The sequence below is a fragment of the Trematomus bernacchii genome, unplaced genomic scaffold, assembly GCF_902827165.1.
Source record: "Trematomus bernacchii unplaced genomic scaffold, fTreBer1.1, whole genome shotgun sequence".
Lineage (NCBI taxonomy): Eukaryota > Metazoa > Chordata > Actinopteri > Perciformes > Nototheniidae > Trematomus > Trematomus bernacchii.
This window is the reverse complement of record NW_022987593.1, coordinates 7505343-7528592: the sequence shown is the minus strand read 5'-3', so window position 1 is coordinate 7528592 and position 23250 is coordinate 7505343. Positions and strand designations below refer to the sequence as shown.

The following is a 23250-nucleotide window of genomic DNA, read 5'->3' as shown; positions in this document are numbered from 1 at the left end:
AGGTATGCAGCAGAGGGGGAAGCTGAGCAAACTTTAAAAGAAGGAAAAAACTATTTTCTGTGAGGGCCAGCTGGTCGGGTATCTCTTGTCAAACTGCTGCTGCCTAAATAAACTCTGAGGCTTTACATTTGCATATTTGTTCTTTGATCTGTGTCTTAATACAACTCAGGATTACAAGTCAGGCTTTGTGGTGAGGAAGCTTGAATTTGAGGGGCAAGCTGTAATGGGTACCTGGATAAAAGCTGCTGGTCTACTTTAAAAGTCTCTACAGTGTTTTCTTCACTTAACAGCAGAAACAGGTGGAAGCAGGTTTCAACACGATGGCAGGGGGTTGAGTTTCCTATCAACTGTGACAATGATCATCCCAAATGGCATTAAAAACCATGTATGACACTTCCTCTGAATACTGGTGGACAGTTCTCATAAACAAAAAGACAGCTAGGCAATATGTTGTGATCTTACAAAGGAAATATCAGGCTGTGCTGACTAATAACACTAATTTCACAAGAAGAACATCACTTCCCATTAAATTAAATGGAACTACATATCAGAGACCATCATTCAATGGGATCACAGAAACAGCCAGGGGCTTGGAAGCCACCCATCATCAAACTCAGCCACCATTTTTAAATCTAAATACTCTGTATCGTGACTGTATCTTGTACAAAAATAAGTTTAAACACCTGGCAAATTACAGTATTTAGAGCCTCCTCGTTGGTAGTTCCCTCCCTTTCGTAGGGTATCTCCAGGAGCCCATTTGGCAACGATGACTCAAACTGAGTCAGGAGGTGAAACCAGTCACACAGTTCACACGCCTCAAACACGACTGAAAAAAAGACAGAACAAGTTCAGACAGTGAAGACAACAGACAGACAAAAACTATTAAAATGTAACAATTTGAATTTTAAAGACCAATGCACGTACGACACTCAAGTATTATGTGAGGAAATGTTATAATATGTTTTGTAAACATCATAACATTGTAATATAGAAATAAAAACTATATTTTTCAAAATAACACATTTGAATCTAATTTTATATATCAAATTAAATTAAAACAACTCAATGAACTAATTTTAAAAATGTGTATAATATCTATAGATTTTTTTTTAAAGTAAACACAAAGTACAGCTTAGATTTAAATGTCATTACTTTTGTAGGTATTTTGACATAAACAAAAATATTGGCCGAGTATAAAATGTGATTTAATGTTGGTGCTATATGACATATGACAAATCCTTCTGATAAATGTGTGTACCAAATGTCATGGTGATCAGATGCTGTAACAGAGATAAGGTTTTAGTAGTGTGTCCATATTATATATAGTATTTTAGTACAAGTTTTGGGTACTTCTTTCGTATTAAGACAAAAAAACAGAAAACTGAGAGGGTTCAGGTTCAGGTTATTATAAATAAAAATAGGCATCTGTGTGACGCTCCTATGATGTGTTAATTAGTGCAATAGCTGCTGGGATAAAACTGTTTTTATACCGCTTCGTTCTACTCCTTGGGACAAGTAACCTCCGGCCCGAAGGAAGAAGCTTACATTCTGAGTGCAGAGGGTGGGAGTCATGGTCTAATATGGAGCTGGATAACCGCTTTAACTGCCTGAGGTACAGGGTCTCCAGGTTTAGCTGTGGCTCACCAATCAGTCTGCTGGACCACTTTATGATCTGACTCAGAGAGTTTCTGCTCCTTAAAGTCAGGTTACCAAACCATGACATTAGTGAAAAAGACAGAATTGACTCGGGTTACATTTTGTTTGATACCACGGAAAATATCAGGTACTGCTTATAGGGTTCCTTCTTCTTGTTTTGTTATAGTTGAGAAGTTTAAGAAATCTGAGCTCACCACAGATGCTCATGAAACATCCTGTTGCACCAAAGGAAGGTGTGGACACTGATGTGTTATTGCCAAAAGTACATTGACATCTGGACAAACATCTGCATGGATTATCTTCCTTTCAGAGCATTTATTTTAGACCATCAAGAGCATGAGGGAGCTCGGGCCCTGATGTTACGCAAACATTATTTAATTTATCCTGTCTGATCAAGTGTGACGGTCTGGGCTCTTAGCAGGGCATTCAAGTTCTTCCAAACCAAAATGAGAATGTTCTTTGCTTTGAGTTTTTAGCATATTATGAAATAAAACTGCTGATAACAAGTTGAAATGCACATGATGCATCCTCAAATAATAATTTCAGAAAGAGTTATACACAAATACTATCTTTAAAGTGACAAGTTGTTCTTGGTTTTAAGAAGATAACGTTAAAGCACACCAGGGCTTGTTCCTCTCCTCGTATCTGATCTCACTAACCGCACAGAGCCTGAAGCCTGACTGGTCTCAACTGGTCTCTCTGAGGCAGCTTGAACTGGACTGATCAGTAACACCGTCTCCGTACATGTAGAGATGATCATCTTTTCATTACTTGTGTTGTGTTTTCTTGGTTTGTTTAATTTTCATTTGTCTCATATCTAGTTTGTTAAACACTTCTGATGTTTTTAATGAAGAGATGCTTTAATAAAATGTTTGTTTGTCTATAATTACGTTAATTTGCGGCGTTGTTTTATGGTAGAAATGGTAGGGCAACAACTCTTCTACAGATGCAAAACCAGAAACTGAACTCACATTTGACATAACACCTATATCACATTTCCCACACAGGTAGACACAGATGAGAGTCACACTGAGCACATACCTGTTCTTGCTGTCTTGCTCTTCTCAGGTTTGGTAGAACTCTCTTCTCAAAGGTATGCTTGAGATCCTGAGGGCCTGTTGTTCACCAGGTACCATCCTCTACGAGTAACACACATGGGATGCAAAACAAGATTTTTCTCTGACATAATATGGAAAAGCATACTTTTAAAAATCCCTGGTGTCTAAAAATCCAATTCATATTATCGACAAACATAGAAATGAATTATCAAAATTACTCTGCAAAAAGAAAATGTTTTAATTTAAATGTAGCACACAGTTACTCTCGTCTTGGTGTAACAATGCTATGTTCTTAGTCTAGTACTGGCATAGCAACATCACATTGTGTTTGGCATATCCTTGCCCTCATCTTGACGGTAAACTGAATTAATAATTCAGGAAAAAGCATCCTTGATCCACGTTACCTCCTTGTTAAACTCTTCGAAATCCGGAACCTTTTTTTCACCGCAACACATCCGGAAGAAATTTGAAGACGGACCACTTCCGGTCCGACTGTCAACACAGGAGCATCAACACGTGTTTTCAGACAGATACAATGGTAAGACTGGTTTGCAATTGCTGTAATTGTAATATGAACTCTTGTAGTTATTTAAATCGGCAGCTAACAGCTTATTTCTTGTTGTGTTTCAGCCGAAGCCTAATAAAGGAAATGGAAAGCCTCCGGAGAAGGTTTGTCACCCGTACAGCCGGAAAGCTGCTTACCTGGCCGGAGAAGAAATCAGACTGAAAAAGAAGAATAGGTGAGAGCATAAAAAGGACATCTTTACAGCTGCAGCTCATTAAACAGAGGTGGGAGACGTACTCAGATATTGTTCTTGAGTAAAAGTAGAAGAACCAGATAGTAGGAATACTCCGTTACAAGTAAAAGTCCTGCAATCAACATTTACGCAAAAATGTCCCAAATTCGGATCAATAAAGTACCTCTTATCTTTATCTTATGTTTCTCAAGTAAAAGTACAAAAGTATTAGCATCAAAATCTACTTAAAGAGTAAAATGCAGATTGGCCCATTTTTGAATAATATATATGATGTGTTTTGATTATAATGATCAATGCATTAATGTGTTATCAAAGCTAGTAAAGGTGCAACTGATTCTTTACTTTGTATACTGCAGTGAATTCACTACAGGTGTAACTAAAGTGTTGATTATATTTCAAATCATTAATCCAAATCTGTAAAGTAACTAAATATATGAAATAAATGTAGTGGAGTACAAGTACACGATTTTCTACCTAGTAGAGTAGAAGTACAAAGTAGCACAACATTGAAATACTCGGGTAAAGTAGGCTACCTCAAAATTGTTCTAAAGTACAGTACTTGAGTACATGTAATTTACACCACTGTCATTAACTTGTATTTTAACACTCATGACTTCTGGTGCTGTTAATACTACCTAAAGATTGCTGATATATGCCAATACAGTGTTTCCCACAGAATTTGATTCTATTTGTGGGGGCACCGCGGATTTTAATCACTGCTTATACTGTTGGTTGTTTGAACAATTAATCTCTACTGCATCAGTAAGCTAGAGATTCATTAAGTATAGGAAACCATTACAAATATCTGAACTGTAGTGGAGTGAAAGGTAACATTTAAATGAAGGTACTCAATTCTACTTGGTACATTTCCATCACTGATTACCATGACTTGATTTTAACTTATTTATTTTCATTATCAAATCTATTAAAAAAACACTAATACATTTGAGCATTATTGCGAAATCCTCTCATACCTCCACCTACATCCAAGTATCAAAACAATGTTAATTCTTAATCAATCTTAATGTTATATTGTTTTTCTTCTGATTCTGCAGATCGAATAAAGACAAAGCCACACGTCTGAGCGGCATAGGTATGCATGTGAATCATTCATATAATTAAGCAATAGCTCACGACAGGCCGTGGTATATGCTCATTATATCACAGCTAAGGGGCGTGGTTCGGCCCGACGCGAGTGTAGCAATATGAAAGAAAAATACACACTCTCATTTAAATAGTTTTTATTAGTAAATAATGATGTTCAAAATAAAATAGTCCCTCCGTTGCCTTCTGCACGAAACATAGTGCGAGGTGGTTGCTATGCAACAACACTAACAGCTAGCGAACATATTAGACAGAGAGCGTTGATCCATTATTTGGCTATTTATTTACATTCATTTGTATGTTGCTGTTTATTGTGCACCCACTGAAAAACTATCTAGCATCAGTAGCATGGCTTACGTGGTTACTTGTATAGGCTGAGGTTGTTCGAGGCTGTTGCTTGGCGTGGCGAGAATATTGCTCCACTTTCTCCGGTCCCCGAGATTCGGCTTCCAGTAGCTCTGGAGAGAGCTTTCGTACCTGTGGCCACTAACGGTCATAATTTCTCGGCTTTGTTTCAAGACCCGCACCAGAAAGCTTTTGAATGGTGGTACTTTTCCAGTTGGTCTACCTGCTCTTCACGTAGCTCTACATGTCGTCATTTAGGTGCTTTTTGTTCTGGAGATAGGCACTCCTCAATCCACTCCTCCATAGTAAGACCACCCCGGAGGTCGAAGTTAATCTTAAATGTTTCCATCTTATGCTTTGTAAGTTTGTTTCGTAACGGAAGAAATGTAAATATATTTATAAAACGGACAAGTCAAATCAAGCAATCTGATTGGTCGATTGCGTTTTTGCGGACCTTTTTGATTACAGATTTGAAAACATCGTTGCTTGCTTTAAAAGTAACACAATTCATTATGTCAAACCTTGGAAAGTATCCAGATATCCCTGCCCTAATGCCAAAGGAACTGCACACTGAATATGTTTTTGCCGTCTGATGTCTATGTCTGGACCGCTGCGTAAAAAGGAGGGTTTCTGCCCCGTTACTTTCTTCCAGTTTGAAAAGCAAACTGCAGGCAGTTTGCTTTTCAGCCCAACTGTATACAGTTTTTCTCAGACGCGGAGGGATACTGACTTGTTGTGAAAAGTAACTTACAATTCTACCCGTGGTATACGCTCAGTATATCACTGCTAAGAACCAATCAGATTGCTTGATTTGACTTGTCCGTTTTATAATGTAAAATGTATTATGAATGTATATTAGTTATTTTAATTGTTCACATACAAGAAAAAAATGCTCTATCAAACACTCATTTTATTGTTTTTATTTGTCTCTCAACTCTCAGGTGAGAAGCTGATGTGGTTTCAGGAGAATTTGGATACAGAAAAGACGGCGTTCACCAAAAAAGATGCCTGTTACATTGTTGAGAGGTCAGACATTTGTGATTTATGTTGATTTAGTTTTTGCCACCTGTCTTTTCAAGTTTAAAATAAATACCAATATTGACACGTAAAACCCACCTGTAACCATATGATTTTGACAGAGCTTGTGTGTTCCTGTGTGTGTGCAGGTACCTCCAGAGGTTTGAACCTGAACTGGAGCAAATTGAGCTTGTGAACGGCATCAAAGGTCGGCAGGGTCGTCTCCATGGCGCCAGGGAAGCTGTCGTCAAACAAACCATGGAGCGAGAGCAGGAGCAGTACAAGAACGTTGGGTTCGGTGAGTACACATCATGTCAATGTATTTATATCCTTTGTTAGTATATAAGTGCTTTGTTAGTAATTTTATTGCTCGAAGTGGAGTCGAAAGAGATGAGTTTTCAGTCTGCGCCGGAAGATGTGTAAGCTTTCATATACAAGTACATGCTCACTTCCAGTGTTGGAAAGTCCTCCATGATCCTATTTTGTCTTCTTCACAGAGATCCCAGACATCATAAATGCTAAGAACCTTAAAACATTCAGGTGAGTGGGTAGAAAATAACATATTTTATTTTCTGTTTATTACAATGTATGTTTTTGAAAAGCAGCCATGGCGATCCAGTTTAGCAGTTTGACGAACCCGATCATACAAAAAATGAATTTTAAATGTTAATTCAAAGTATTTACGTATGGGCAGATTATAGAATTTCTTTGTCGTTCTCCTAATTTAAAAGTCTTAAGATACTGACATTTATTTATTTATTATTTTCTTTAAATAGAATTGTAACTTTAAGCACGTGATCATTCATAAACCTCAAAGTTTGATGACGTGTTATTTCATTTATTAGGGAGTGGACTGGTGACGTGAAGAAACTTCCAAATATCAAACTGCGAAAGGTGTTCAAAAAAGACTTGGAGACAAAGAATGAAGAAGATGATAAACCTGAAGACGCAGATGATGATAATGAGGGTGATGAAGATGATTTGGATGATGACCAGCTAGATGAGGATGTGCTGATGTCGGACTTACTCTGAACATTTTGGTAATGGACTGTAGCTCAAATCTTAGGTCGTCCTTACGGGATAACTGACTGCAGGGCTGAACATCAGACGGCTGCTGCTCCACCACTGCACTGGTGGTGCCAGACTTAAAAATGGAAAACTAATCTTGTATCACTTCTTCAATGCTCAGTAACTCCACAGCAGCCTGTGAGGGGTTCTACATTCATTGTTTATTGCACAAACACATATGAGTTGTATGCAACCTGAATACTGCCATCTTATCCAATCAGAGATAGAAAAAAGGTTTTGACAAAGATGTTGAGTGCTCTTTATGTTGTGGTAGCTATAAGACAGAGAACATGTTATTTTCTGTGACCTGACAGATTAAAAAACAAATTAAACCTGTAGGTGTGAACAACATTCGCCTCTTTCTGTGTATACTTGTTACTGACTCACACTGTGTGTTAAGTCTAAATGCTGCAGAGTGCAAAAACACAATCATCAACAACTGGTCTACTTGAGATTAGCTAATTAGGAAATCTTCAAACCTGGCCTATGATCATAAATAAAATCAGCTTTTTCAAAAACATCACATCTTTAGATTTTAACACTGAGCTTTACATACCGTTTAGACAATATTTTTCTACTTATCGCATCTTGACTCTTTGGTGTCTGAAGTCCTGAAAGAGAGTTAAGGCATCAGTATGCTTCAAACAAAGCCCTGGTCGGATTATCCTCAGCATCTGAAACGGCTTTCACATGGGCCTAGATGTAAAAATATCATGTCTAATGTCTGTCGAGAGAGAAATCCAGCTTTTGTGAATTGTAGTCGCACTCACAGCTGAATGAAGCTCCCTTTTCTAAGCAGTAGTGTATATATACAGAGGTTGGATTGTTTGAAGAATACTGAGACCTTTAATAGCATCCTCAGGGTGAACTCACCTTTAAATCATGTCAGTGCAGTAAAGTGCATACAGGAATAAATCTCAGAATATCACAGCAACTGACGTCTTTACGGAATCTCTCGCAGGTGGCTTTATTTTCCTTCACATCTCCTCACCTACTCTTCTCTTTGTTACTTTGCACATCTGAGTCCCTTTAGCTTTTCAGTGGACCCTGAAGGAGATTAAATCAGTTCCTGACTCCAGATCAGTCATCACGGAGCAGAAATGAACATCGCTGAGGTCTACATTAAAAACCACGCTCTGCTCACCGTGTGTGATGAGCAGCGTGTGATTCTGGACTCTTTGTGAGCGTGGGCAGATTTTGTCAGACAGGGTTTTGTGCCGGCGCCACCGCATCCTCCACCGACATCTCAGAGTCCGACTGCTGAGCCTCTGGAGCCGGGCTGATGGGGACCTCCACCGTCCCCTGCCTGCCGTTGGTCAGGGTGCTGTGTCGGGGCGGAGGGTGGTGCACGTCCTTCTCAGGGCAGTTCTGCACCGTGATGATGCGGTTGAAGGCCTTGAGGCGGCGCCACAGCTGCAGGTAGACTTTACACTGGATGTACATGAAGATGAGGCCGCCTGTGAGGCCGAGAGCCACCAGGATCAGCTTCGTCCAGAAGGGCCACTCGAGCACACCTGAGGACACACACATAACACAACACACAAGGACACACACACACACGTATCAGCTGTTAGCCAACAGGCAGGCTGTGGGATGGATCATGATGGTGCAGAGCTGTGCTTACCACCTGGCGTGTACGTGTAGTACTTCAATAGAGAAACTCTCCATAATTCGTCTGCAATCAAGAGTGAGTGTAATTTTTTTATTTCTGTGACCTATGAATATACATTTCTATGCTATTATTTATTATATACAGTACACTAATGATATATATTAGGCTTATTAAAGTGGAAATAGACAACTTTTAAACACCTCCCTCTCCTCGCTGTAAGCAAGACAACTTTTTATTTCAGAGCCTACTACCAGCCACAAACTCAGTGATTATTACAGACAATCATGCCAAAAGCAAGAATAAATTCAAATATGTTTTACTGTAAACCATTTACAAAGCTACCCTTTGAGAGTCTCCTCCTCTGGCAATGTGCAGTCTCTCCCACACTGCAGCCGACACAAACCAGGCTTTATGAAAATGAATGAGCGATGATGAAGACTTTTGGAGCTAGGGGCTAGATGCTTTTATTGGAAAAGAGTAGGCAACGCTGCCCAGAACACACAGCTTTTTGTTTTCAAGGCCAAATGTTTGTTTGGCAATGGTTTTTAATTCCAAATCAAGCCTTTATTTCCCCAGGAGACTGTACCAACTGACGGACAGACGTGCAGGGGGAAAGTGGGGCTTGAAGGGAACCAGTGTAACAACAATGGTGTCATTATTCTGCAGACAGTACATTGTGCAACTGATATTTACTTTTATAATTTTTGATTGAAACAAAAATTAAAACTTGTCTATTGCCACTTTATTTGATATTAAGTTATTTTAAAAATACTGCATTTATATGAACTAACATGAGGTCCTACTATATGAAAATGATAATAGTGTTACGCTATAATCACAGCACCACAAACTACACAACAATGATCACACAAAACCTCAGAGGGACCTATTCTCACTTTGAAAATGTATTCAATTGCGACAAACTGAAATAAGATTTAAGTTTTTGTGATCATCAGGATTTAACAACTATCATGTGACCTGTCAAAGTAAAAACTCTGAACTACCTGCTCACTTAAAGAAAATGATTATCCAATGTCTTAAAAGAAAGTTTATTTACATGTTATAGCCAGTAAGTGATTGAATAATAATATTCAAGAACATTGAAGATGTGTCAAACCCAAAACGCATATGAGAGGCATAAATTGAACAATGGATCTGTGAAAAATCACATCACCAGAGTCTGACATATGTAACCAGTGGCGACTGGTCATTAGGGGCAGGTGCAGGCACAGCCCCACCTAGTGTCAGCAGAAAGTATTACAAATAATGATTACAAAAAATGCAAAAAATAAATTAAAAAATATATAAAATATATTTTAAGATCATGTTTAATCATCTGATTCGTCTGTACATTGCTGTTTTAGTCTGTGTTCTTCTAATTAGTGTGTCTACAGTCACAGTGTGTGCCTATTGAGCTGTTTAGAGCCATGTGGGACAAAACCTGATCATGCCCCTTCCTCTCGCTGTGAAGTGAACGGTGACTGTAAAAACTTCACTGCGCATGCTCAGAGTATTTTCCTATTTAATGTGTGTGGCAAAAAAATAATGACCATAGGGGCACTGAGCTGCCATCCCCACCATACGTCATCTCACATCATTCAGAGCTGATTGGCTGTAAGTACGTGTGCCGCGAAAAGTGTGGTGTGTGAAGAGGAGACGAGAGAGCTGCAGTGACGCGTCCTAAAACCAGGAAGTAAGCTGCGCATGGCTTCCCTCGACAAAAAAGCAATGAGGTTTCTCCATAGGATTTTAGAAAATAGCTCGAAATAAGATCTGTGGGAAACGTACCTGTTAGATAAATGCACGTTTTGATCAGCCGGATAACATCCACATGTCTACCCTACTTTTATAATTTTTTTATCATAAATCTATCGATTAGATTTATGATAGACTTTTGAAACTACAAGAAGATAAGGAGGACTTTTACAAAAAAGTAATAGAAATGTTTGTCCAGAAGGATAGGAAAATGGACTTCATCTTCAAGTCAAGGTAAGACCGCCATTTTATTGAAAATGGGATCTTACTAAGAGAGAACAATTCAATATTTAAATGATAAAATTACATTTTTTGGGTATCCTTTTGTTGAACTGTCTGTTTAAAATTAATCGAAGCATCAGACAAAAAAAGCTTTTGAAAATAATATTATATTTTGGTTTAGGTCAAAATATAATATTTGTAAACCTGAAGAGTCAGTGCCAGTGCCTCACCAGCCATGAACCTCACTGCACGTCACTGCAGAAGCTTATATATAGACATCTAAGTTTTTTGTGCCCCACCACTTTTGTACATATAAAAACGCCACTGTATGTAACGATCTACAGGTGAAAAGTTGAAGGTACCCTGTGGAGTTTTGACCACAAGGGGTGCTGCTGTGCGGTTAATCATTATATTATTTTTATATAATAACATTAAATGACTTGTATGTAGTCATAGTATATATATATTGTAATATGAGACACATAAAATACATACTACATTGTACATACTAATTTCAATTTTGTTTGTCTTTTCTTCTTGTTTATATTTTGGTTATATTAAGGGAAAAACTGTCGGAACCCAATTGTCCCAGAGGAATGAAAAAAGTATTTCTGATTCTGAATAATTTGTCTCCGCAGCTTCTCGTGACCATGTGACAAATCACATTTTTAAAGGACAAGAACATGGCAAGCTGAACAATGCATTTTATACAATGTAAAGTTTGCAAATGCTTGTAGAGGTAAAATCCAAAACTCCCCATGGTACCTTTTGCCTTAGATCATAACACTATAACTCTGCGTGTCTCTGGGATGTGAGAGAGGGAAGGGGGGGGGGGGTTGAAAACTCACCGTTCCTCCCAATTTTGATCTCTTCTGAGGTTCTCATGGCCAGAACGAAGACTGACAACATCATACACGTTACTGCTAGCAGGTGAAAGACCACCGAGAAGAAGATCTTCCTCCTCTCGGCCTTTGACATGTTTAGCCTCTCCCACTGGAAGAAGGAGGGATGGGGGAGAGAGCACCGTTTTTAGAAGAGGGAGAGAGAAATATTTTCATTATTGCAGTCTGACAATAGATCTCAGTTCATAGCTGTGAATGGAGGATATGGGTGTGACTGCCTACCATGCACAAAGGTTTGAGCGTCATGTCCATGACGAAGTCAAACTTGCAGAGTTCACAGCAGCGAGTGTCCGAGGACCTGATCCACTGGTTGAGACAGAACTGGTGCACGAAACTCAGACTCCCCGTGCAGCGACAAGGCGTTATTAAGGCGCTCTCGTCATCCCCCTCACAGTGGCAGATCCTACGCACACACACACACACACACACACGCACACACACACACACACACACACACACACACACACACACACACACACACACACACACACACACACACACACAGAAAATAAACATTAAGTAATCACACATAAGCAAGTCGGATATTGTACAAATTTGAGGTACTTTTACTTCCCTTGAGTATTTTCTTATCATGCCACCTTATACTTCTACCCCCTTACAATTATTTGGCATCTTCTAATCATAAAATGACATTAATGGATTACACTTTTGGGGTATCTAGTGTCTCCCTGACCAAGAGAAGTTCCCTTTTTGGACCATGACCTTAAATGATGAAAGTGATATTGATGGATGACACGTGGATACACCAACACTGAAATAAGCCTCACAAGCACCCACTCACCTGCAGACCTCCGTATCAGAGTCGTCAGAGTACGCCTGTGTGCTTCCGTTCATAGCACAGTGATTCTGAGGTGTGGGCACTGACATGTCGCCCCCCCCTGCCCCTTTCTCCTGGTATCTCTTGTTGATGAGCTCCTCTCCGTCCGCGGACAGTGAGGAGGAGTCTGACTTGGAGCTCTTCTCCTTGCTCTGTGAGCCTTCTCTCTGTGAGCCTTCTCTCTGTGAGGCGTGCTCGTCTCTCTTCGCGGAGGCCCGGCTGCTGCTGCTGCGTTTCTTCAGCCCGGCGCTCTCCTCCACCAGCGGCAGGCTCTCCTTCCTTTCATCAGAGCACACCGACTGCAGCTCCATCACCTTGTCTTCTTCTTCTTTCCCCTCGGCTCCATCCCTCTCCCGGCTGCTTCCGCTGCGGCGCCTCACTCTTCGGGCTTTCTCTTTGCTCCAGCTGCGGTCCTCTCGCCCTGCCTCCTCCTCAGAGGTGGAGTCAGAGGGCGGGCCCCCTGCGGTGCGGAGGCGAGGGGGGAGCTCTCTCCGGGTCTTGGCCGTCCATTCCTTCTTCTCCCCGAGCTCGCTGCGGTCAGAGCTGAGGCTGCGCTCGCTGTGCTCCGGTTTGCTGTTGGTTTCCACCGAGTCTGGGGAGCAGCTGCTCTTCTTGCGGCGGTGGCGGCGCTTCACCTGCTTCTTCTGGGCCGGAGCGGCCGAGCCCAGAGTCGTGTTGGTGACGCTCATCACAGAGCTGTGGGTGGGATTCTCAGGTTTCTGAGACTCAGAGACATCCTCCTCTACATGGGTCAGCTGGCTAGAGCTGAACACGCACGCACGCGCATGCACACACACACACACGCACGCACGCACGCACGCACGCACGCACACACACACACACACACACACACACACACACACACACACACACACACACACACACACGAGACAAACAGAGAGATGAAGATGTGTAAAAGAATAATGTGAAATAGAATGACATGAAGTGTGGCGACATTAATTAAACAACTACTCTGAAAAGGTCAGTTCACCCAAATTACAAAAGACATACAGTAGTAAGAAACTACTTTGCACCGCAGATTGTTTTGTCCTTCTATGCCCTGGTCTCAAATTCAGCTTTTACCCCAATGCAATGGAGGGGAATTTGATTTACTCTTTGGGGCAAAATAGATTTTTACTGTGAAAAAAACACAGACCTTACTGTCAAAATGTTTTGCAGCTTTCTTTAAAAGAAAAAAGTGTACAGTGAGATTTCCTAGCCATCCTGAATATCATATTCCTAGAAACTTTGAGCTTTCAGTCCATTGCAAGTGACTGAAGGTTGGACTATCTCCATACCTGGGCAGATATAACTAACTATATCTGCATTTTTTAGGATTCCACTTGCAGGGAGTATTTATATTATTCTGTAAAGCTGAATCTCAATTCATATATCTGAACTGTGGTGAGATCCAGCTCAAGTCAATCTAGAGAAAGGATACGTCTAGATTTGAAATAAAGAACATTAAATGAGCTGTTCCTAGAAACCCCCACCTGCCGGCGTTGGTATATAAAAATAACTCCTAAGATACAGAACAGTGGGACATGATGTACAACTGAATAATTAAGTGAAAAAAATGATTACCAGGCTGGTTAATCAGAATAAGAAATAGTGAATATGGAATCATTTCAGGATGCTATGTAACAGATGGAGGTTCACATACTCACATACATCACGTGTCCACACTGCTATAAACAGAGTGTCCTCTCTGCTTTTAACCACAGGACAGAGCCTCTCGACAGGACAACCAACCACCAGTGGATATAATAAGCTGAATCACATTTCTGCCATCAGCCATCTTCCCTTTAATGATTGTGCTTTGGGACCACCATTGGTGTTTGGCATCCATTTTAATTGTGTTAATGCCGCCTGGGTGCTGAGGACCGTGCTTAATCAGTCTTCCAATCAGTGGAGATGAAGCTTTAAACTGTGCGGCTTAATGTCACAGAGAGAATTGTGGCTGGAGCTTTTGTTGTCCACATTCTGTAATTCTGTGTAAAACTTCAAGAGAAAGCTAGCTCACCTGCAAATGTCCTGAGAGGACGGGGTGATCGATGTTCTTGAGGCTGTAGCTGGTCCTGCTGTGGAGTTGCTGGCCTAAAACAAGTGGATGCAGATTAACTTCCTGCTAGGAAATCATAACAACTTAAAGTGGACCTATCATGCTATATTTGAATAATATAGTGTAGGACCATACCTATATAAGGCATATTTATACTTTTTTTTTTTCAAAATACCAAACAGATCATGCATTTTAGCCATGCCTCATTTTGCTCAATTTGACATTTGTTAGCTCTGTTTTAGCAAGGGCTGATTCAGTGAGAACAGCACCATCTACAGGCCTGGCATATGTACTACAGCGTCTCCAGCACTTTCGAACGGCAATGGCCGTGGCTGTCTCCTCCTGATTGGTGGAGTTGGCCCAATAGCCGTAGCGCCACCGTCCTGACGTCAGGACAGTGTTCAAATCTGGATCAGTTTTTATCAGATCCGTTGCAGCCCCTTTTTTAGAGATTTGGGTATGGAGGAAAATAGAGAGGGTTGTGTTTTCTGACACTTGGTGAGTTCCCTGGAACACCGGGGACACATATTCATGTATAAAAGACGCACAAAAGTGCATTTTGCATGATAGGTCCCCTTTAAATCAAATATCATCAGGTGATCACAACATCTTATCAGACTTTGTAGCGATTACATAATCAAAAATATTGATAAACCATACATAGAAATGATGCTGGAACAATTGTTTGTAACCCAAAATAAGCTAACAAGCCAACATATAAAGTACTGCTTACATATTAGCTATGTAGAGATTTATTTTATCTTTGGTTTTTCTGAGCAAGTGTTGTGTTGAATTAAAGTGATGATTCTATGCAGGTTTATAACTTTGTATTACTTTGAGTAACTCTTCCACATTACACAATGTCATTTGGGTCATAGCTAATAACAACAAATATGAAAGCATCATGTATTGTCTCATGAGTCATACAACAGTGTGTAGATATAAGGGATATAAGCACAATCTTGCACATTAGACTATGCTTGGGTTAACAAAGCTATCCACCCTTTGAACCGTGACATTGACATTGGCCCTTTAAGCTCCCTGATATTCAGCCGTTACCTTGGAGATGTTGCTGGATCGACTCCCTGAGCGGCCGGGGGCCTTCCTCCCCTGCAGGGAGAGGGCGAGACGGTAAATCATTAGAGAACAGGAGATGTTGGTCATTAAAGCACAAAGTGTTTGAATCAGTGATTTACCTAGCACAAAACACTAGGTAATCCATTGATAATACATTTACACAATATTTCACTTCCCTCACTTCAGGGTAAGAGCTCAATCATGACTTGCTGTAGGTTATTACTATTATTACATTGATTAATAGTTTAGTATATAAAAATATGGAAAATGTATGTTATGATGCAAAACTGTAATGATTTATAGGAGACAGAAAATCTAAAAATCTCCACATTTAAAGAGCAGAAACCAGTCACTAGGGGCGATTCCTTATACTTTGTGTTGCAGTAGCTAAATATAGGAAATTGGACACGCTAATGCTCTTAATCTGCAATATAAACAAGGAAAACATTGTAATTAAATTAACCTAATACTACATGTTCAGGAGAATCCATTATTATTCTGAGTTAACTGGCTGCGTGTTGATTGGTTAAAAATCCCGCGCCAGGAGTCATGCGTTGCCACGTGTCCTTGTTATTTCATTCTGACCCGGGCTAAAGACAACCAATCCTATTACCTGCTCCTCCTTCTCTAAGTGGATGCAATGCTGCTCTGCATGCAATGTGTCTCTATTTATAGCAAACTCATAACACGTTTTCTAGAACTTCCCAGAGCGCCGTTTGCCCAACTCAATGGTCAGACCTTGAACTCAACCCTCAGACTGTTGTGACCTCGTTTCCCGCCTGCAGCTTCTTACACAAGTTCCAGTTACCGGAGGGTGATTCTGCGTAGGAGTTACTAAGTACTGAGAGCGAGAATACATCGTGAACAAAACAAGATGTTCTGTACAAAACATTTAAAATAAATAATAGATTAAATAACCTAAGAGAAATTTCAGGTTTTGGGTAATTCAGTAGAACACAAATCTGAAAAAAAGTCACATTAACGCAAAAGTTATATAGTTATATATATCACAATCTGCTGACCAGATAATTTATCTCCATCATAGGAAGCAGTGTCCTATCTAGAGATTTGTTGGCACTAAAATGCTAGAATCTCTTGGCAGATGTCTAAAAAGAGAATGTTGCCTCTATACTTACTATTGGGACAGTTATAATTAGACACTACTAGATTGCAACAAGAAATCTTACTTGAAAAATGTCAGATTTTCTTTTCAAATCAAGATTACCAACATCACTTCTTTCAGTTGGCTTTCATCCTTAGCTAAAATAGTGATGTTTCTGTCAGAAAAGTGCATTATGGGATTAAATCTGTCTTGGCACAGAGACAGCGGTAACACACGTCTTTACTGTGAAAAGCTGTGGGATTCTGTATGAACTATGTGCGAACATTAGCCAATAAAATGCATATAAGTTTGACCATGTGATGGAGACACGAAGGGTGAGCTGCCACTGGAAAATTAAGTAATAAAATAGAGTGAAAATTAAACAGATATTCGATTGTATAGTCTATATATATCGTCTAAAGGTATTTACAGATTGTGATGCTCTACTCTCTCTTTGCAGGTGAGTGGCATGGACACTAATTGCTGCCTCCCAGTATATCTTTGTACTCATCCTGGGAATAATTAAAGGGCAAGTCTCAGAGGACCTGAGGGATCTAGGTGGAGCAAACATGGAGAGCATGTCCGAAAGGAATTCCGGCGCTAATCCATGAGTCATTTGAACACGAATAAAAGGATCTTAAAAGATATTCTACATGAAGAAGCAACCAGAAAAGGGACTTTAGGAAAGGTTAGATGTGAGCTCTGGTGTTTGTCTGACTTTGTATAAAATCAATAGCTTTGATATTTAAGAAGAAAGGAGAGGTGTACTTGTTGTTTTATTTTGACATAAAGAGAGAATTGGCATTTATTTTTTTAAGTCAATTATATACTTAAATATTTTTGAACATGAAAATACATTGCGTCCCGATACTGTAGTTTCGCAGCAATGTCATGAATGAATATGCCTGCTTACATGCTATACATGTTAGAGGTCTGTTTGTACCATTTTTAAATAAAATATATTATACGTGGTTTAACGCAATTGGTGAGCTGTATGAAGTTATATGCTTTACGTATCTTACAGGATATACCGAGTTCAAAGTTGATGTTAGCAACGTCACATGTGGGTGGCTTCTTTAAATATATTTTATTTTAAATATGAAGAACAGAGCAGAGTTTGCCTGAACCAACCCACACACAGACACAGTTGTATGTACAGTCAGTGAAATAAAAGAGACTTTGACAGTGGAAGAGTGCTTGGTCTAAGCTGATCAAAGGATTTGCTGACAGCCAGGTTTAAATCAGTAGACCTGTGTGGAGTCAATGCACACACCCTGCGGCCTCCTCAGGAAGGGAGATTACAGAGGAGACATGGACTTGGCATAGTGCGCGATTGTAATGTTTGGTAGTTTAACAAGACACATCAGTTATTAATTGAGTCGTAAAAGAGATCCATTCTGATATAACTACTCCAAAAATGTAGGTAAAAAAAGATCAATCAAAGATAAAAGCCTATGTAATGGTATCTGTCCCCCTCATTTGAGCTGATGACACTGCAGGAAGCTCAACAATGTCTTTGCTTACAGAAGTCTGACTGCGAGAAGCTCATTCTGCTATTTTGGCAGAGGAAAGAAGTGCCTTCTGTTAATCTCTGCCAAACTAAGCTGACCAAAACTGCTTTTAGAGAGATTTTGAAAAACAAACCATGTGAATTTATTAAGTTGTGGCATACATTTGTATTTCACAACAACAGAATGTAGTGTGTTGTGTAGTGTAGAGTGCTGTTCTTTAGAAATATGATGGTGATAACGTGTTTTAAATACAATTAGATGAGTTGATGAGAATATTACCTATGACACCAAGTAAGTAGAGTTTATTTATAAAGCGCTTTTCACAGACAAAGTCACAAAGTGCTTGGCAAAACAATAATACATCCACATAGGAGGAGGCGTACAATGATCAATGAACCCACATGTTAAGAAGTCATAAAAGCACCAGAGCATAATTAAGACACAATAAAAACACAATAAAACAAAACGTACAAATGCAATTTAAAACAAACAAAATAAAAACATAGTATTAAATGGAATAAGATCAAGCACACCGGTTACCCAAACGCCTGACCAAACAGGAATGTCTTTAAAATATGTAGGATTCTTAAAAAAACACGCCACAATTTGAAGTTATTGCTGGAAGATTCTTTGACCGAGGGGTAGGGTAGCACTTTCCCCAAACGTGTAGTCTTTGTGCCAAGCTGAGATAAACACAACTGAACACACAGATGTTAAACTGATATCTGTCTCCTCATTTAGCTAGCAACAGTGTTTTTCAAATGTCAGTGCATTCCAATGAAGGCACAATGAAGGCAGATTCAAAAGTACTGCCTCTATGCCCCCCTAGAGGTGTATGGCGCTGTCTGTATTGACAGAGACCTTTCCCTCGGTTTCCTTTCTTTATTTTCTTCTGGGCCCTCCAAGAGAAAGCTTTTATTATTTTATATTCTTCAACTTTTTTAATTTGTAATGCTATTTTATTTCTATTTCTGAAATATTTTGGACTGTTTATTTCTTGTGTCTTAATTTCTCTTATGTACATTGCCTTGTGTTTTTATTTATCTATCTATCTATACAATCAATGTGTTGAACTACAAGTATAGATTGTGGTCGATTGTCAAAATATTACTGCAAATTACTTCAGCATTTTCAATATCATTGTCTTTAACGAATGATAATGAACCTCTGAACGGAAGATAAAATAAACAACAACAAAAATCGTTCACCTGCTCACGAGCACCCTTTGGTTGCTATCTTTGCTTTGTCATCCAGTCTCATTACTTTCCTTTGTCTGAGAAGCCCTTTAAGTCTGTTCAAACAGCACTGAGTGTAGCAGCTGTACACTGGTGTGTGTACAGTGCATGGTACACATACTCAGATTCCACATGTCTTTCGCTCTTATGACTCATGTACACAGACAGACTATATAATACATTTTTAAAGAGGCAAATGATCTATTCCCATAAACGTATGAGCCAATATCTTGAATTCCTAAAAGGCTCTTACAGTTGTACACTGGACTGTTAGTCTCCATACAGACTGCCAAACATCCAAAGATTATTCTCCTCACCACAGGCAGAGAACCTGTAATGCATCATTCTAAGCGTTCTGAATCGTACGCCTGACAGTCCTAAGAATCACCGAAACTGAAGTTAGATTTCAAGTACAGTTAACTTCACACAGCTAAACACACAGCTCCTTCCTGCCGGAGCCTCGTACCAGCCTCAACTCAGATTTCAGCGGTGACGAAGTGCAGCATCAGAGTTAACATCCTGCGCTCCCTTACCTGAGCGCCTGCTCCTCTGCCAGCACTCTGATGCTCAGCACAGTCTTTGGTGAGTCTTTGTGTGGACATGTGCATGTTTCTGCGGAGGGGATTAAGTGATGCAGCGTTGACCGAGGGCTATATTTTGTTTTTGTGTTCTGGCTCAGGATCAAAAAACACCTACAGCTACATTTAGACAACCAACCATGAAGCTGCAGCTGCACAGATCATATTTGGTTATGGCATGTCTAACAGAACCTTACTGTAAGATAGGGAAAATAAGAAGAATATCCAAAATTATAAATCCATCAGCATTAAATATAGCTAACCTGCTTCATCAGGGTTGAGTTGTTGTGGTTGTCTCTGTGGCAACACAACCAAAACAACCAAGTAGCTGTCCTCATCACATTCTGACTCCAAGTTGTTTCATTCTGATTGGTCCAGGGAAATCACATTTCTTTCAACACAGTTTTATCCACCCCAAACCAGCAAAAAGAGTATATAAATAAATATAGAAATCCCCCATGATATGAAACAAATATAAAGAACGAGACAGCTTTGTTCAAACTCTGGAAGGTAACAGGATGTCATTTAAAGATTGCATCACCTAGGTAAGACTTTAAAGAGAATATCCAATGCATTTTAAAGGTAGGGTAGGTAAGAATGGAGAAACCAGCTCGAGTGCGCTAGAATTTGAAACTACGCAGCTGAAAAAAATCTGCCACTTCCTTCAGACTTCCTTACAGAGCAACCTCCTCTCCTGCAACACACACGGACGCGCACATGACCAATGAGGGCACGAGATAAGTTTGTGCACAGATGGAAGGCTGACAGGCAGGTAGGCCATCCAGTTATTTTAGCCGGGCCGGCTAAAATGACTGGTCGTGCTTTTTACAGCGCCACGGCTTCTTTAGCATTTCATGTATTCATTGCTATCGGGATGTTAAGAGCATTCCATGGAATATAACAAAAAGTGTTTCTGAAGTGAATTACCTACCCTACCTTTAAATGTTACACTTCCATGTGTTTTCCTTCATAAACAGTTTTTTGAATTTCCAGTAGAATCTTTACAGATCCAAGATGTTTAAAGGAATAAACTAGTGTGCTCGCAAACCAGCTCTTTATCTTAATAGCTAAGTTAATGGATATCAAAAAGTAAATGGGCTGAAACAAGCAGAACTTACAGGTCTATAAAATTAAATGTTATATTACTATTGCTTTTGTATTTGGGCTTGGTTAAATGTAATTTGTATTAAGAGTTTAATTAGAAGAAAATGCGAACCCAAGACCTGCATCATTCAATAAGTGTATTCAGTGTGTTAGTTTCTGCTTATTATGTTTATACCCTGGTTGTTTGGTCTGTTAAGCAATATTTGTGATAGCCGAGTTGATGGAAGCGCTGTGTGTGTGTGTGTGTGTATGTGTGTGTGTGTGTGTGTGTGTGTGTGTGTGTGTGTGTGTGTGTGTGTGTGTGTGTGTGTGTGTGTTTTCAGGTCAGAGGTCGGACTGGTGACAACAAGCAATCGCTATAATACAAAGAGCAATTATTAAAAGTTATGGTCATTAGATGTAACAAAACCTCTCTCCTGCTGATCTAAACTAACAGCATGTGGTATTATACCAACTTCATGGCAAGGAGAATAGATAATATGTGTGGAAGCCAGGCACTGAGAAGAATATACTGCTGTTACATTAAGTATGACACAAATACTTGTTTTGGTAACTTGTCAATTAGCCTCAACATTTTGTTCATAGCAATCAGCTGTGAAATTGGTGTTTATAAGGTCTGTGTCTTCGGGTTTGACATTTCTCTGTTCTGCATTGGAACGGATCGCAGCTTTCAAATAATGGAAGGTCTGTGCGGAAGTTTTTTGCCCCATGAAGATGTCTAGTTAAAACTCATATAGGTGTTGTGATTAGGTTAGTGAATAAATTACTTGAGAATGGTGCCAAAAATGAGGAAGTGAAACCATTTTCTATTACAGTTACTGACGTCAGGGACTATATGTTCCTCAGTAGGTTTGCAGTGACGCCATTATCAACAGAAAAATGTATTCTTATTGGAATCAAAAGACTGAATAATCACAAAACAATATAGTTACAACCACGATTTGTAAACGGTATAGTTTTCAGAAATACTCAACTCTACTTTGAATGCTCTCTGCTTTCAGACAAAATGACTTTGTAGCCTTGTGCATGTAACATAACATGATGTGAAGTGATGCAATGTTACATATTATGTCTCATTATGTTCTATGATGTTTCATGACGTTCAATGAGGTGCTATGATGTGATGTCAGGCTGACAGAAGATGCCGTTGAAAGCATGAAACCCCAAGTGAGGGAGCAGTGATAAAAGGTTGCTGAGTGCATGTATGTACTGTATGCCTGAGTGACTCTGTGAGTTCAAAAAACTGTCAGCTGATACTGGTGGCTGACACACACACACACACGCATGCACGCACGCACGCACGCACGCACGCACACACACACACACACACACACACACACACACACACACACACACACAGACTAACCTCAATCTCCTCCTCTGACAAGTTGTGCTGCTAATAAGCTTACTCAACTTGTGCAAATGGACAGCAGCGCGCACACACACACACACACACACACACACACACACACACACACACACACACACACACACACACACACACACACACACACACACAAACACACAAACACACTAACACATGCAAACTCCTCTACAGTCATCAATACTCAAGGACCAATCAAAAGACTTCTACTTTCAAACAAAACAGAGCTGGATCTTCAAACTCTAGATTCAAATCTGAATAACTTTGCACTGGTTTAAAGCCTCAAATGCAAACAGAGAGAAAAACATGAATCCACAAAGCTTTTTCTGTCACCTTAACGGCTCAGGAGCAAAGTTAGGAGGTCAAACACTTACCTCCGTTTTATCCTTTGAACGACTAGAGCTTTTACCATTGCTGGCAGTTTCCTTGGTCGGAACCACAGTTATCTGTTGTACTGGCATGCTGCTGTTTCCAGGCAACGCTTCCCGATGTTACTCCCACAGCATTCCCAGCACGGCTCACTTTCCCGTCCTCTGCTCCGCGTCCCTGTGTTTGAGATCTGTTTTCTCATCAACAAGCTGTCTCCGGGGAAATCCGTAATCCGTGTCCTCTTTCAGCCCAATCCGGATCCTAAAGAGGAGGGGAGATGTAGTGGGATCAGGTCACCGCGGCAACGGGAAGATAGCTCTGAAGATGGACGGGTGTGATATCGTCATGACGACTGTGAAGCTACTCAACAGTGCTCACCACCTCCTCCTCCTTATTCTCTGCCCTCCTGCTGAGAGAGAGAGAGAGAGAGTTGAGATCGAGCCGAGCAGTAAACAAGGATGCAGGGGGAAAGTGGGTTGTCGCGACGTCTGTG

The 23250-nt window shown here is 40.0% G+C and overlaps 2 protein-coding genes across 3 annotated transcripts; one reads left to right on the top strand and one right to left on the bottom strand.

The window, feature by feature from the left end:
• The first annotated feature begins 3147 nt into the window (after positions 1 to 3147).
• On the top strand, positions 3148 to 7357 carry tma16 (translation machinery associated 16 homolog). The gene is made up of 7 exons (XM_034129267.1): positions 3148 to 3252; positions 3345 to 3454; positions 4528 to 4565; positions 5863 to 5947; positions 6088 to 6236; positions 6436 to 6478; positions 6784 to 7357. The coding sequence occupies exons 1-7, from the start codon at positions 3250 to 3252 to the stop codon at positions 6968 to 6970; spliced, it is 615 nt and encodes a 204-aa protein (XP_033985158.1). The 5' UTR covers positions 3148 to 3249; the 3' UTR covers positions 6971 to 7357.
• Positions 7148 to 23250, bottom strand: march1 (membrane-associated ring finger (C3HC4) 1). 2 transcript variants are annotated; one of them, XM_034129261.1, is made up of 8 exons: positions 22763 to 23250; positions 15457 to 15507; positions 14359 to 14432; positions 12300 to 13100; positions 11720 to 11900; positions 11444 to 11588; positions 8631 to 8681; positions 7148 to 8520 (listed from the first exon to the last, which is right to left on the bottom strand). In XM_034129261.1, the coding sequence occupies exons 1-8, from the start codon at positions 22847 to 22849 to the stop codon at positions 8207 to 8209; spliced, it is 1704 nt and encodes a 567-aa protein (XP_033985152.1). In that variant the 5' UTR covers positions 22850 to 23250; the 3' UTR covers positions 7148 to 8206. The 2 variants fall into 2 exon arrangements, with proteins under 2 accessions (XP_033985152.1, XP_033985153.1); XM_034129262.1 differs by lacking the exon at positions 8631 to 8681.

Excerpts from the sequence above, each read along its gene's own strand:
- march1 (XM_034129261.1), bottom strand. The coding sequence starts at position 22,849 with ATGCCAGTACAACAGATAACTGTGGTTCCGACCAAGGAAACTGCCAGC. Across the intron at positions 13,101-14,358 it reads TCCTCTCAGGACATTTGCAG|CTCTAGCCAGCTGACCCATG; the intron begins GTGAGCTAGCTT and ends GTGCGTGTTCAG. Across the intron at positions 8,521-8,630 it reads CTACACGTACACGCCAGGTG|GTGTGCTCGAGTGGCCCTTC; the intron begins GTAAGCACAGCT and ends GTGTGTCCTCAG.
- tma16 (XM_034129267.1), top strand. Across the intron at positions 3,455-4,527 it reads AGACTGAAAAAGAAGAATAG|ATCGAATAAAGACAAAGCCA; the intron begins GTGAGAGCATAA and ends CTGATTCTGCAG. Across the intron at positions 5,948-6,087 it reads GCCTGTTACATTGTTGAGAG|GTACCTCCAGAGGTTTGAAC; the intron begins GTCAGACATTTG and ends GTGTGTGTGCAG.